At 39.2% G+C, this 16,588-nt stretch overlaps 1 protein-coding gene across 3 annotated transcripts; it reads right to left on the bottom strand.

Annotated features, from left to right (window-relative positions):
• Positions 1-1,138: 1,138 nt before the first annotated feature.
• Positions 1,139-13,811, bottom strand: MORF4L2 (mortality factor 4 like 2). 3 transcript variants are annotated; one of them, XM_019633695.1, is made up of 4 exons: positions 13,717-13,811; positions 10,991-11,062; positions 4,740-4,844; positions 1,139-2,685 (listed from the first exon to the last, which is right to left on the bottom strand). In XM_019633695.1, exon 4 carries the CDS (start codon positions 2,659-2,661, stop codon positions 1,795-1,797), a length of 867 nt encoding a protein of 288 aa, XP_019489240.1. In that variant the 5' UTR covers positions 2,662-2,685; positions 4,740-4,844; positions 10,991-11,062; positions 13,717-13,811; the 3' UTR covers positions 1,139-1,794. The 3 variants fall into 3 exon arrangements, with proteins under 3 accessions (XP_019489240.1, XP_019489241.1, XP_019489239.1); XM_019633696.1 differs by lacking the exon at positions 13,717-13,811 and adding an exon at positions 12,592-12,703; XM_019633694.1 differs by lacking the exon at positions 13,717-13,811 and adding an exon at positions 12,456-12,565.
• Between the last annotated feature and the right edge of the window lie 2,777 nt (positions 13,812-16,588).

Here is a 16,588-nt window from a genome sequence, read left to right on the forward strand (position 1 = left end):
AGGGTGAAGGCTGCCACCTACAAGCCAAGGAGAGGGGCCTCAGAAGAAACCACCCCTGCTGACACCTTCCCAGGCTTCTGGCCTCCAGAACTATAAGAAAATAAATTTCTGTTTAGGCTGCCCAGTGTGTGGTACGTTGATGTGGCAGCCCTGGCAGACCAATATACACCATGACCCTACTCCACTTCTGACAACTTGGGAAGAAATTAATCATTAAACCCCTCAAATCATCCATTTTGAGTCCCACTTATTTCCTGCTGGGACCCTGACTAATTTAGGATTATGTGATTCCTATTTCCTTATTTGTTCTTAGCCACAATTTTTTTTCGCTAAAGAAGTAAAAAACACTGTCATGAGGGAGAAGGTGAGGGAATGGGCAAAAAAGACAAGAGGGGATTAAAATAAGTCACAGGGATATAACGCACAGCATGGGGAATATAGTCATTAATACTGGAACACTACGGAGACAGATGGTTATAGCCAGTGTGGTCACTTCATAAGATATATAAATGTCTAATCACTATGTTGTACACCTGAAACTAATATAATGCATGTCAACTGTGATTGAAAATTAAAAAATATAAAACACAAAACAACTTAGTTTGACTGGGAAATTTCCATATAAGACGGATTCATAAACATAGACAGCCAACACCACCCCTCTTCTCCACAGATCCCCTACCCTAGCATTCCCAATGCTATATCCAAGGGATTCTAAAAACAGGGAACATGACATTAATTCTGGGACTAGGGGAAACTGCCATCTTAGCCCCAAATCTACAAGTATTTCTGATAGAGGTAATACTGAAGGGGGTGCCCAGGCTTCCTCTGGTGGGAAAGAGCCAAGCATAAGTTTAAGGAACTGTTACAATGACCACTCAATATCCTATTATACCAGCCCAACTTATCGGGAACAAAACTAGCTCTTCCAAGCAACACTAGTAAGTGATCCCACTGTGAGAAGCCACACTGAGGGGGGAGAGGAGGGGAACTGGCCTGACAGGAAGCTCCTGGAAGCCACACCCAACCAAAAGGAATTCCCTTCACTAGAAGTCAGAACTCCTTTGATACCATCTAGATCTTTCCTGAGTCTGCTGACTGTCAGCCTCTGTAACATTAAAGGCACACTGCAAATTACTTGCTTTGAAATTTAGAAACAAATTTTATTTAAGATCTGAAATACAATTCCTAAAATAGCAACTTCTCCAGAAAACCATGGCTACACAATAATGCATTGCCTCTATCATGTTAGAACGTGCATTAGACTCAAATACAAAAACCATGAAACAAACCACCATCCTTCAACAATTTGAGCAAAGATAGAATAGAATGCCTAAGGAACAACATAGATGGACTTGCAGAGGATGGGCTGTTTTACTTCAAGCACGAGAAACAAGAGCACAAATGCATGGGTTTTCGGGTATATACATTAAGTTGAACCTTTGGCACTAGGAATCAGGGCATTTTGTCATGTAGCATTAACACAGAATTAGAAAATTGTGTAGTGTCAAAGGGATAGAACCACCAGCATTCAAGCAATGTTGTCAACTAGGCAAGAAAATGTTCTACTGAATGTTTCTTTGTCTAATTACTGCATACACTGGTAGCAACTCTGAAATGAGAAAAGGAGCTCTCACTCCTTTCATTTTCTGTTTAGAACAAAACAGAAAACAACTGAAACATAAGCCCTGTTGTACATTAACAATTGGAAAGAACATCAATCATACAAGAAAAAGACTAAGAACAAAAAGTGTTTACTGATACCAGACATAACAGTGAGTGGTCAGTAGACCCTCACAGGGCTTTGCGGTGGTACTCGGCTGAGGCCACTTTGTAATCACTGGCAGTAAACAGAGATGCAGCATTCTTTGCCAGATACTTTAGGAAATCATGCAAGTAGCCCAACAGTAATGCAAGGCTCTTCTCATCAAGGGGCGTGTATGCCAACATCGCTCCGATTCTTACGAATAATCTCAGTAGGTGTGGTGCTCCATAAACCTGGGACATGGGCGCATCCGGGTGAGCCAAGAGGATTTCGGCGTACTGGGGCCTCTCGAACTTGTAGAGCAGCTGAGTGCCCAGCATCACGTTGAAGTATTCCTTTATGCCCGCCACCACTTCATTCACTGCATATTCCTTGTTGTCGACATTACCCTGCGACTTCTTGCAATCTGCATACTCCTCCAGAACGGCATCTACATTTTTCTTCGCAGGCAGTTGGAACAGCTGCTTCTGCCTGGTAACTAAATCCCAGTCCTCAACAAGCCATGGCTTTAATTCTTCAGGAATCTTCACTTTAACTTCCATTCTATTCTTAAACGCCTCCTCGCTTTCAACAGTGGGGTCGGCCCGGGCCCTTTTCTTCCGAGGTGGCTGAGGGGCTTCACTGGTGCTGCCACCATCTCCGTTTCCAGGAGTCTTCTGTTTGTTCTTTCTTGTCTTCCTCACCGATCCTGAAGGGGGGTTCTCAGCAGAGCGCCCCCCCCATCTGCCTGGGAGGGCTGGATCCAGATTCTTCTGCTGTGGACCAGCCGTCTTCTTTCCCGAGGAGGCCCTTCTCATCTTGCTTCTCTGCATGTTGCTTCTAGTTGGTTTTTTGAAGTTGTCTTCTTCTGCAGATTGTTGTCCACGAGTTTGAGAACCCTGCTTTCTGGAACTCATTCAACCCTGTTTTTATTTCAACCACTGTAACATATAAAGTATTTTACTTGGTTGTAAAAAGTAAAAAGTAAAGTATTTTACTTTTCTATGGTGATCTTTATACTCCATAGAGGCCCATCAAAGCACCACACACACCACTGTTTTGGAATCTGAATTTCCAATTCTGTTTCAGGGCCACTTCTAAGTGACTTACCACCTCCTCCCTCTCCCTGACCCTCGCTACCACCCACTACTCTCATCCCACCCAATCACTCATCAGACCTGCCCATAAATTAGTTTTCTGATACCAGTAAAAAGACAGGAATATAATTGTAGAGAAAGAATGAATTAACTGGGAAAGCAACTACAAAAAGCAGTGGAGTTAAAATTTAAAACGTATGAACAGGGAAAATGACATGATGAAACAAAGATCAATTTAGTTGACCAGAGGCAAAATGAGTAATAGTAAAGGTTTCTGTATAAGTCCAGGCAGGTCTGAACTTGGGTGATGACAGTCAAGAGAAACTGAACACAGAGCTTGGTAAATGAAGGAAAGGGAGGAGTCAAAAGTGGCTCTGCAATTTTAAGCCTGGGTAATTAATGAATTAATAAACACACTGGTTTTTAATCATTAGTTTGGAATCAGCATAAAAGAATAGGGAGTAGGTCATTCATCCATTCATTAATCTATTCAGTCATCATATACTACTGCATATCTTCTTTGGAACAGGTACTATGCTACGTGCTAGGGATTCAAATATCTAAAATGACAATAATAAAACGACAAGGTTAGTGGTGGGATTATAAACTGGTGTAGCCACTATGGAGGTTCCTCAAAGTTAAAAACAGAACTACCATATGACCCAGCAATTTCACTTCTGGGTATTTATCTGAAGAAACTGAAAACCCTAATTCAAAAAGATATATGCACCTCTATGTTCACTGCAGCATTATTTACAACAGCCAAGATATGGAAGCAACCCAAGTGCCCGTTAATAATAGATGATTCTATAAAGAAGAAGTGGTACATACATATACTGGAATATTACTTAGCCATAAAAAAGAACGAAGTCTTGCCACTTGTGACAACACAGATGGGCCTAGAGGGTATTATGCTAAGTGAAATAAGTCAAAAATGACAAATACCATATGTGGACTCTAAAAACCAAAATACATGAACAAATAAAAACAAACTAATAGATACAGAGAACTGATGGTTGCCAGACGGGAGGGGATGGGGGTGGGGTGGAAAAGATGAAGTGGATTAAGAAGTACAAACTGCCAGTTATAAAATTAGTCATGGGGATGTCAAGTACAGCATAGGGAATACAGTCAATAATATGGTAATAACTATGTATGGTGTCAGATGAGTACTAGACTTATTGTGGTGATCACACTGTAAGGTATATACATGTCTCATCACTATAATTAAATAAAAAAATAAGGCTAGTAAACTAATAGTTATAGGCACAGAATATTTTGGAAGCAAACAAGAAATGGTACATGACACCACTTTTCAGCAACAGCTTGCTGGAGGAGGTTATAAATTGGTGAGGGAGAAGTCAGTGATGACTCCAGAGTCTGAGAATGGGAGATTATGTCAGTATTATCCCCAAATGAGACTGCATCAAGAGGAGGAGGAGGAAAAAATGGATTAGAGAGCACAGAAGTTCACTACTGGATCTATTGAGGAGTATGCATTTAAAACATGTGACTTTAAAGCTCAGGTGAGGGGTCAGAGCCAGAAATAGAGATCTGAGAGTAATTATCATATAGCTGGTAGCGGAAATTAGGTGAGCCAACAAAATAATTCATGGAGAATGGAGGAAGAAACACTGAACCACGTATGGGATTCTGGATAAAGCTTGGAAAGAACGATACTTAAGGGGTGTGCAGAGAGAGGCCACAAATAAAACAAAAATGGTCAGAGCAGCCATAGGGGAATTGGGAGGAGGTTATTTTGGAAGCCAAAGAAGTTGAGAATTTCAAAAAGGTATCATCTACAGTGTAGAATGCAGCAGGGAGGCTAGTAAAATAAGATGGAAAAACAGTGTTCTGCTTCTTATGGTGTGATAGATGCAACAATTCCTTTGACTTACATAATCCTCTTCCTTCTTGCTCTTCCAGGAACTCCTAGTGTTTTTTCAGATGCACTCTTATAGATCTTCCGGGATGGTCTGGAAGGATGAGGGGGGAGTCACAACCTAGAAAGGAAAAGCGGGTGGCTGTGATGAAGATGCACTTTTGTGAAACACAGGAAAAAGAAAACAAAACAATCTAATTTATACACACATGGTTTACAATTGTGGTATCAGAGCAAAAATACGAGTTCTGCTGTCAAATACACTTCTACTTCAATTGGCCTCTGCGACATTTATGACTTGTGAGGCCTTGGGCAAGGTATGTACGCTTTTAACCTTTTTCTCTCATCTGTGGAATGTGGCCAATTACCCATAGCCTTCACAGGTTCTTTTGAAGAATTTCCTACTGTGAGGCTAAGCAGCTAGCGCTGTACCTTGTAGCACTGTAACACCTGCACATGTGAACATGGACACGAAGATGTTCATTGCAGTGTTTTTAATACTATTCAATAAGGAAATAGTAATATAAATTATGTATGTACACTATGGAAAAATATTTAAATGAATTAAGAAGAGATCCACGTATTGACATGGAAAGATGTTCAATTACATATTAGGTAAAAAGGCAGATTGCATACGTACAATAGGATCTCAAAGAGGGTACACGGAGAGAAAAAACTATCAGACTGTTTTTCTGGACAGTGTGATTCAATTTTTGTGTCTTAAACCAATACGTGTGTAAATGCACAGGAAAGTATCTAGGTGGATCAATACCAGACTGTTAAAATCAGGGTAACCTCAGAAAAAGAATGAGGGATAGTGGCCCTGCCTGAAACCAGGTTTCTGTTAACTACAACTTTCACCCACAGAAAAAAGCCCTTCAGCCAATTCCTAGCCCTTAAGATGATATGAGGAGGTGTCAGGGAAGCCGAGCGTGGTGTAAGAGGTAGGCAATGCTAGGAAACTACAGCCCTGAATCAAGGAAGCCAGTTACTGGAAGAGAGGCCTGGGTGCTAGCGCTTTCACTAAGCAAAGGATATCCTCCACCTGAGGGAACAGAGCTCTGAGCAGAAACGAAAGGGCAACAGTGGCCTTCTGAGAGCATGAAAATCTGTAAATAGATATTGACCCTGTGGGAATCCGAAGCCTTCAGGCTGAGGAGATACAGATATATCCTGTGAAGGATCAGACAGTGGCCAGTGTGTCATGGCAGTATACTGTAAGCTATCACACTTACAAAAAATGTTTCTTAAAAAAATCCACTTGACTGGGACAGAAGGGGCACAGTATCTGCGGATGAAATTTTAGTTAATAGCAGTGAAATCCAGAAAACCCACGTTGGGGATAATATAGTAGTGTTTCCACAAAAACAAGTGGATAGATAATATACAAACTAAAGAAAGAAAGATGGGCTAGTGCCAGCCAGACTGTGTAAAATACATAGGCTGGATAGGAGCTATTTTGGAAGCCACACTGGGCATCAGCATTAGTGAGGAAGAACTGAGAATAGCTGTACATCCTTAGTATCAACTGCGTATATACTATATAAATAAAAACTACAAAAAGGAATTCTACCTGTCTCTCATTAAGTGGGTGAGTCTCGTCATTCTCTATAAATGCTTTATCACTCATATAAACTCCCAAATTGAATGAAATGATTGTATAGACAAATACCTGCATCACTAGCCAAGGTTTGTGCTGAGCGAATACAGCCAGGAAAGCTGTCATTCTAAAGAACTGTCTCAGCACCTTTAATTTCATGAGTATCGAAAAACTATTAATACCTGGGGTCAGAGGCAAGACATCAAAAGAAGGGAATCCCCATCCTTTTGATGTCTGGCTCCCACCTGTTACACAAGTTTATGGACAGCTTTACTCAGGTACTCTGTACCTCCCTTCCCAGCTTACACTGCTCCATGGACAGGTGACAGATGTGCTGTGCACATGCATTTAAAAAGTTGGCACTGTATAGTGTTTTGTTTTAAACTTTGAATCTGCCAGTTTCCATCTTGAGTTTTGGGCTTTATTAACATCGTTTACTGGCTCAGTGTACCTGCTCCTTGCTCCGATCACGCTTCCTGTCTTCCTCACTTCAGTCCCATATCCTCTTTAAATCTCCACTACTCTAGCCCATTTCTGTCCCTTCTCTAATACCGTATGAAGCTGACATTAGTACATTACCATTTAAATGTGTCATGTTAAATTTGCTCATGGAATACCACCAATTGCCATACGTCTTGAGTTATACCTTGCACCTTTTGCAGCAACACTTATGTCCCCAGTGGGTATACAATAGAGAATCAGTGAGGTTATTCAACTAATGGGGGAAATGAGGCACAATTTAGGGCTAGGTCATCAAATATTTTTCCACTTGTTCCCTACAGGTCAGCTCTAGGGTACATGAGACAATGAAAACATTGTAAGTTTGCCGTATTTTTCTGTTTCATTTCTGTGCACTCATTTAAACAGAGGTGAGCTCATACTGGATATCAAATCTCAGATCTCCCGTTAAAATTTGCTATTACAATTATTTCCACGTTAGTAAGGTTTTAATATGCATACATCTTCAGAGCTATGTATTCCATTAAGTTGGCATACCTTCAATTTACTTCACCACCCCAATTTATACTGAAACTAAAATCTTTTTTTATCCATTTTGTATTATTCCTTTGAGATTCCCAGATGCAGATTTAGTGAGTCAAGAGGTAATAATACATTGCCAAATTACTTCCCCCAAAAGTTATACCAATTTCCTCACATGTGTGTAAAAACGTCCATCCCACCTCATACTCTGGTCAGTACTATCTGGCTATCTTCATTTAAATAAATTTACGAATTTGGTAAAAAAAAAATGGGTTTAGTTTTTGTTTGCATTTCTTTGAGATGATTTTAACATTGAAAAAAGTGTCTATTGGCCATTTATGTTTTAGCTATTGTCCTCTGCCCATTCATCTTAAATTGGTTCTTAGTGATTTCAACATTTATAGCTCTTTATCTATATCTATATCTATATCTAGATATATATATAGATAGATAGATATATAGATTGCCATTTTCTTTTATGGTGTCTAATGTTAAGATTTCTAAATTTTATATGAAAATTTTCTTTCATTGTTAAACTTAAAAATGAAGATGACATACATTTATGGATTTTAATTCCTTAATCAACCTAGGATTTATTTTGTGGCACCATTTATTAATCCTTGCTTTACATACCTCTAAGTATCAAAATATATAAAGATGTGGACATTCTTCCTTTACCACTTCAATCCCAGAATGAGCGTGTATGCTTTCACATCTCTTTATAACAGACATTTAAAGCTAAATGTGTATACATGCATTTACTTGGTCTTGGCAAAGGTGAGATACATATTGCTCCATACCTTCTCACTTTATCAAAGGCCTCCTTCTGTCTGCACATATCTAGCTCATGCTTTTTAATATCCACATCCTTCTATAATCTGTATGTACTATAATTTAACAACTCCTGTATTAGCAAATATTCAGGTCATTTCCAAAACTTAATTTTTACAGGAATAAAAAGATACATTAGAGCATTAGATATTTCAGAAGGATATATTCTCAGAAGTGGCAACTATTGAAAGGATTTGCTAATTTATAGTTTTGATGATACAGGCAATTTTAATTTGTAAAAAACCGCTTTAACCTGTACTCCAGCAAAAATGTAGACATTCACTCATACTTTCAGCAACATGGAATAAACATTTAAAAAAAAATCTGTTTTGTTTTTTTTTGCCAATCTGTAATCTTTTGTGTAAGAGTATTTTTAAATCACTCATATGTATGTTTTTCTTATATTTCTGAATATTTTTGTCCCCCCAAAAAAACAATATTTTTGTTCTGAATATGTTTTACTAGGTTGTTTGCTTCTTTTACTGATTCTTAATAATTAAGTTATTTATTATACTGTTTCTGGTATGTTGGAAATATTTTTTTCAAACTGTCATTAATGTTGCCATCCTGTTCCTTTGTGAACTTGGGCATTTATGTCATGCTTAGTGGAAATAACCCAAATAACTGTCTAAAAATGATTTCCTATATTACTTCTTGATAATTTTATAGTTTCTTCCAAATATACAAATTATTTTTCCTAATATTAAAGAGTCCATCCTTTCCCCAATGATTTGAAATGCTACTTGACAACATTACAAGTTCCTAGAGGTATATGGATCTTTTAAGAACTCTTCCCAATTATTTTGGATTATTTAATTTTTAAAGATATCACTGTTTCTAGGTCATCTGTTCTGTCATAGCAATGTCTGTTCTCACACCAGTATCACACTGGTTTAATTATCATAGTTTAAAGCCATAAATGTTGCCCTGGAGTAGCACCTGTTACTGCATTCTAAGGATGTTCGAGGCAGTATTATTTGAAGTAGCAAAACACTGGAGTCAACCTAGAGGACTATCAATAGTGATTTGGCAAAATAAAATGTGGTTCAGCCATAACCATGCTAAAGGACTGCCACAGTGAAACAGAACTCTATGAAGGGACATAAAGACATCCCAGACAATTTGATTAGAAATATCAAGTTGCAAAACAATACCTACAGTGATATGTTTATGTAAAAGAAAATACAGAACAGTATTTTATACATATCCATTTTCAAACAGGTATACAATTTAGAGATCTAGAAGGAACGAAAACTGATGATAATGGTTAACTCTGGGGAGAGTAAGAGAACTGAGGTGGTGAGAAAAAGAAACCTGAGCCTACTCTGTAATATTTAAATTTTTTTATACTATAAGGAGAATGTATTCACCTATTAATTCTGACTAAACTTTTATATTAAACTATACATATTTAAAATCCACCATGACTTTCTGATTTATTCTTATCCATGGATCTCACATATAGCTGGATTTTTCAGTTAATTACCACAGTGTACTGTATACTTTGTAGGCATACCATTCAGACTGGTTTCCCTCCCTCCTTCTAAAGTCCTGCCCATCCTCAAAGGCTCAGGTCAAGGTCCTTTTTCTCTCTGAGGCTTTCTCCAATTCAGGCTACCTGGCTCTTGCCTTTTCTGAGCTCCTATTGGCCTAGCAGTTCACCTCCCTCCCTTTAGCCTTTAATCATTCTCCAAATGGCCTCCTGTAAAGGGCTTCTGTGCCTTCCTATCTATTGCATCTTTCCCAGCAGGTTTTCATCAGGTAGTGCCCTCCTCTGCAACCTAGCTTTCAGAATGGAAAAAAAACAAGAAGGAAAATAGCGATTCCGTGAGAAAATGAAGCTGTCAAGAGACAGAAAACCTTCCTTCATCTCAAGAATGCAGACTCCAAATGCTAACATTTTTGTGTATGAGTGTTCAAAAATGAGTGTGAACATATACAGTTTGTTGAAATAAACCTTTAAATGCACCTATACTATGTCAGATCAATTCTCTCTTCTGGACGTTGGAACACTTCCTTTAAGTATAACAGTTATTTTTTGAGTCTGAGACAAAGGAGGAATAATACAAAAGCTGTTAGCAGAGTGAATATGGTTATGGTCTGCTAGTTAAAATTACAGCTCCTGAAAATTCCCTTCTAAGTTATGTTCAATATACTCAATCTTTCTAGATTGTTAGGACAAGTCAGAAGTCATAATTTCAGAATTCAGTTCTAGTAGTAGCTGCTGCTTCTGGAAAATCAGGGGAGAAACCAACAGTATTAATTTTTTTACTATTCCAAAAAGAAGAATCCACTGCTTTTAGAAGTGTGCATGTATGTAAAACAGGATATACCAGAAGGACTAATAGAGCCATAACTATTATTAAAGCAAACACATGTGCCAAACACTGTCCTGATACTTCACATGTAACGTCCTCAACAATTCTACATAGTAAGAACTATTATTATCTTTATTTTACTTTTGAGGAAATTTAGGCACAAAATAAGTATCTTACAGCTAAGTGGCAGAGCCAAGCTTTAATTTAAATTCAGGAAGTCAGTATTTGCTCTTAACCACTAGGTAATGCTGGATATGGGATGCCACAAAGTAAGAAAAACAATATATGGATGTAATGAACTATCAGGGATCAATTGTAGTCTCTTTTATCAAGGAATGTAAAATTACAGTCCTCTGTTTTTTAGACACTTTATATACTGGAAGCACCAATGGACTGAGCTCCATCCATCCTTCTCAGAATTTAGAATGATTTCCCAGATAAATGCTTATTAATCTTTAAAATATTCCTGGACAGTTAAGAAGGTTATGTGGAATTATCTTGTTTGAGAACTGAGGCCAGGAGAAGGGAGGCACTTACCCAAGATTCTGTAATCAGGATCAGATCTTCTGATCCTTACTATACAGCAAACTTAGCTTTTCTGATAATGGCCTAGAAGGTCAAACAAGGGGACGGGAAAGGGCATAAAATAAAGAGATATGAGATGATGGTTTTCTTCTCCATCAGTCAATGCATTTTATCACACACACAGGACACCAAAGCTGATAAATAATGTACAAGTGTTTCTTTTTCTTTTCTTGTGGTTACATTTTCAAATTTACTTTATTGTACATTTATCCTGATTTTTGTTCAAGTAATTTGGTTTTGCTTTTGGTTTTTACTTTTTATTAAGGAAAATTTGAAATGAATAAAATCTGAAATTACGTACAAGGAATATTATAAACCCACACGAATCTATCATCCAGCTTCAACAATTACCAACTGAAGGCCATCTTGTTTCATCCATAACCCCACCCACTGCTCCCCCAACTCCGTTTTTAAGCTCACCAAATAGCTGACTTTGTGGATTTTATGGAAAATTTCAAACACATACCAAGGAAGACATAACAATATAAGGAACTCTATATGCCTATCACCCAGTTTAAACGCTTATTAATTTAAGAGCCAATTTTGTTTCATCTATACCCCCCCAACTTCCCCCTACTGCTGAGATTATTTTGAAACAAATCCTAGTTATCAACGTATTTTGAAGCAAATCCCAGACATTTTATTATTTAATCCGTATTTTCGTATATATCTCTATAAGATAAAGACAATTTGAAAACATAACCACAATACCATTATGACGTCTTAAAAAAATCAAGACCAATTCCTTAAAAACACAGCAAATAATCGAATACATCTTAAAATTTTCCCGATGCATCTTAGTTTTTTTTTTTTTAAAGTTGGTGTGTTCCAATCAGGATCCAAACCAGGCCTACATATCGCATGTGGTTCATCTCCAGCTCGCTCTCGTTCTCCATCTTTCTCCCCCTCCCCCCTTTTTTTAAACTTTTCAATATGGAAAATTCCAATCCCCGCTATTTTGAGGTAATTCCCAAATAGCATATTATTTCACCAGTAAGGATTATTATGTTTCTCTTATGTCTCTAGTTTCTTCTAGGGAATAAATTGATGGGCAGGAAAAGCACTATAATGAACAAATTTACATAATTTGCTTTTTCTCATTCTGTTACGCAGGTTTTTCTCTCCACAGTAACAGCTAATACCTTTCGGAGCCAGGCTTCCCATTAAGTGCCTTATACGCACTAATATACATAGTACACGCCTCTGAGGTACACGTCTCTGAGGTAGATACTATTATTATCACCATTTTACAAACATGGAAACCGAGACACAGAAAGGAGCCAGCCCGAGCTGGGCGTTGGCGAGTAGGAATCGGAATCTAGCTCTGCCCGATTGTGAAGCCATTAGTTAATCTTGTCTAGCTACTCCACGAGAAGAGGAAATCGTCAACCCTTCCTCCCCACCCCCACCCCGAAACCTGAAACGAGAATCCAGCTCTTTCCAGCAGCCGACGTGTGCTCACTGCCGTCCCTCCAACCGCCATAGTAAAGCCAGGTTTCTCTGGCAACTAATATCCATAGGCAGACACGTCACCCTGAAGGAGGGCTCAGTACCTTCAGCCAATCACAGTCGTCTTGTGTAAGTTTTAGAATGTTCCATGACCAAATGATTGGACGAGGCCCATCACGTCAACAATGACAATTCGCCGCAGTATAGGGGGTGCTAGCAACCTGCTTCTTCATGGTTAAGGCTTGAAGCAAACCAATCACCTTCTCCCTTTAGTGCGGCTCTGGCCAATCACGTTCACCCTCTTAGGTTCTGAGCCCGCCCTCCAAAAGCGCTACTATCTTTGGGTCATAAGTCTATAGGGCAGGGTGTTCACGTGGCCTATTTTCACGACCCAGAGTTCCCCTGACCAGAGGTTCTTTTTTTTTTTTTTTTTTTTAGAGGGAGGCATTATGGGTTTTTTTTTCCCACTGGGAAAGGAAGTGTCTACGTGGCCTGCGGAAACAGGATGGGCGGAAATGAGCTAAGGTTCCCGCGAGTGGGGAAGCGCGAGGTCAAATCTGGGGCCACGCCCCTGAACCACTTGCGCAACTCGGGGAGAAAAGGCTCAATGGGAGTGGAGGGTGTGCGGGCGCGTGGTAGTGGGGCCAGTTTGGATGTGCGCGGGCGAGCTCGCGTGCCTTTGGGGTTGGAGTGTGCGCGCGCCAGCCCTCGTGGCGCTGGAGGCTGTGGGTATGCGCAGGCGTGCGCCCCTAGCGTCGGGGCCGGTGTGTCCCAGAGCGACGGTTTGCGTGCGCGTGTACGCGCGTGTGAGTGCTGTATACTGAATGTTCTCTACTTCTGTGTTTGAAAATTGTACTAATGAAAAGAAAAATAAGCCACGGCGACCATCACAAATAAAGGGCCTTTGTTAGAAATATTTCGGTCTCCATTATCGATTCAATTTTAGACTCTAAAAAATATACTTCCCACTTTCTCAGTGCCACAATCCTTTTCTGAACCACAGCCCTCCGATGGTTAAGAAACGAACACACGCATCTCCATATTAGCAATTCCAAAGAGCAGCAGCTTTTCCTGTTCCCTAGTATCTTTCTCCCCCGATCCCCCCCCCCACCATTGCGTGTAACTTCTGGCACAAACAAAATTTTTTGCTGAGAATATATCTAATCTATACGACAGCCTCCCCCTCCACTACGGACTCCGAATTTCTGTGGGAGCGGAGGCTCTCTTACCTTTTTGTCCTGATCTCCAAGCACAGTGCCCTTTAGCAAGTACGCGCTCAGTTAATTTTCCAGAAAGTTCTCTGGGTGAGGTTTATAACCTCTTGAGTCTGCCACCAGGTGCCGCCAAATCCCAGCAAAGAATTGGCTGTTTGGTCCCTGGAATGATGGGATTTTTGTTCGCCCCCTTTCAGATTTCTGAACTCTCCAATCTATAGGGATCATATATACCTTTCATTGCTAGGGAAAATCAAATTAGCTTTTATAAATAGCTCTAGGCAGGGGACCATGGTCCTAGATCCAAATGTTTTTTCATTTCTTTCCTCCTTAAAAAAAGCCCCCCCCCCCATCCCTCTCTTCTTTCTTCCTTGGCTTTATTTGGGGGGGAGGGGGCAGTAAGAATTGATGAATGACACCAGGCACTTATGCTGATGAAGATCCTAACCTTTCTGTGCACCTTTTCAAATACTCAACACCCACTCCTCCACCCCCCGCCCCCCCAAATAAAACCCTAGAAAATAACAGACGGCTGTTTAGTCAGTAAAGACAGATAAGAGCTTGGACCCTGGTATTGAAAACTGACCTTCTTTTCCTCTTGAAATTTTTATTAGATATGTGTGTTTGCACCCTATTTTCTGTAGTGGTACTGCTAAACTTTATTATGTATTTGGAGTCAGAGACCTAATTTTAAATCCCATTGCACCATTTACTAGCTCTGAGATCCCGGGCAAATGATTTCTGTTCTGCGCTCCTTAGGGTTTTTGCATGCTTTCTGTATTTTAGATGCTGTATCATATCCTTCACATGTATATTATTTTATTCTTCACAAAATCCTCATTAGATGGGTACTAATAAGTCAAAATCAAACAAAAGTTATACCTCTTTTAGTTATTAATCATGCGCGCGTGCGCGCACAGACAGACACACATTCTGGGAGGGAGGCGGGATTTAGAGCAGTGGTTCTCAAAGTGTGTTTCCCAGACACTTCAGCACCATCATTATCACTTTTCGGGAAGTTGTCAGATTCAGATTCTCAAGCCCCATCTCAAACCTAATGGATCAGAAATTCTAGGGGTAGGTTTTGACTGTCGGTGTTATAACAAACTGTTTGGGTGATTGCAATGCACACTGAACTTAGACGAACCACTGCTTTGGAGGGCAGAGATGCCATGCTTATTTTTGTATGCTCCACTAGAGGGTGCTACCGAATTTAAAGCAAAATAATAATGCTATATGTTTTATTGAGACACCCAGCATTTTATCAGTCCTTGTTATACAGATTAAAAATTAATGTGTAGAGGTGTCAAATTATTTTCTCAGTGCATAAAACTATGGGAACCAGGATAAGAATTTCATCTGCTTCTCAAGCCTGAGCCCTTGACAGTACTCTTGTTCAGCCATAATAGCTTGTCTTTTTGGGCCTTAACATACATTACAGATACCTTGTTCTCTGTTTTGGCTTTGTTGACTAGAGCATCAAGAAGAAGGCAGGAAAGCAAACTAAATAAATGGAAATATTTTGATAATTTCATACTCTCCGTCTCCATTCTATAATAAGATATCACATAAAAGCTCATAAGTGTTCCCCTTCTTGCTTTTATATTTCCCAAATGCTCTCTACCCTGCAGTTATCTTTTTTTAGTTTATCTCTGAACTTCTGTGTGTGTGTGTGTGTGTGTGTGTGAGGGAATCAGGGTAGTGAGGAAACACAGTTGTTGCAAGCCTATTATGGGCCACACTATATGGCTCTATACCCATTAATCCCAACAATAGGCCTGTAAATTAGGTGAAGATTATCATCGTTTTGTAGATGATAAAGGTAAACTCTAGAGCCTATAATTATTTTTCTTTGGTCATATAACTTGTAAGTAATGGAGCCTGGGTAATTCCTCGTATATCTGACAGTACTACCCTGCTAAATTTTCTACGGCTTGGTTTTGAATCTGATTTAGTTACTATTTATGTGACTTTCAACAAGTACTTTAACTTTCCTGAGCCTTAGTTTCACTGTGTATTAAATGGGAATAATTATTCCTGACTCATAATCTTAGAGCTGCAATATCCAATACGGTAGCCACTAGACATGTGGGTACTTAAATTTGAATTAAAATGAATTAAAATTAAAAATTCAGTTCCTCAGTTTCACTAACTACATTTCAAGGGCTCATTAGCTACTTATGGCTAGTATTAGTACTGGCAGGGCCCAGGGCAGGCCTCCCCAAGATAGCTCACAATGGCATATTGATTATTTAGAATTAAAATCACTTGAGAATCAGCAGGAGCAGGAGGAGATCTCTGACTCTCTGTCCCTCTAAAAGCAGGAAATATATTTCCACATAATAGGCACCCTCCCTTCTCCTGAAGGCTAAGAGACAACCTTATCACAAGAGCTATAAAATCCAGAGTCAAAAAAGCCTGTATTAACAAACCTTGTAAAGCCTTTACTAATTTACTACCTAGACCCAAACTGCTTAGATTCCTTTCTAATGAGCACTTTCTTTGTCTTGTTAACTGCTCACAAATTTATTGTTTCTGTGTCTAAAAAAATTAAAAGGTGCCTAGTTTGATCATTTTTTAATTAAACATATTAGGGTGACATTGGTTAATAAAATTATATAGATTTCAAATGTACAGTTCTATAATGCATCATCTATATTTGCATTGTGTGTTCTCACCATTCAAAGTCAAGTCTCCTGTCACCATATATTTGATTCCCTTTTGAGTCTCATTTTATGATCTGAGCATCATATTGTGAGTCTCCCATGTGCACGTATTAAATTGTTTTTCTTCCTGTAAATCTAGTCTTGTGCCAATTTTATTATTTTATTATTGCTCCAGCTGTAAGAACTAAAGAAGGGTAGAAGTGGGGGATTCCCCTCCTCCC

Source organism: Hipposideros armiger, unplaced genomic scaffold (genome assembly GCF_001890085.2).
Source record: "Hipposideros armiger isolate ML-2016 unplaced genomic scaffold, ASM189008v1 scaffold_1370, whole genome shotgun sequence".
Classification (NCBI taxonomy): Eukaryota; Metazoa; Chordata; class Mammalia; order Chiroptera; family Hipposideridae; genus Hipposideros; species Hipposideros armiger.

Coding starts and splice junctions, on each gene's coding strand:
- MORF4L2 (XM_019633695.1), bottom strand. CDS start 2,661: ATGAGTTCCAGAAAGCAGGGTTCTCAAACTCGTGGACAACAATCTGCA.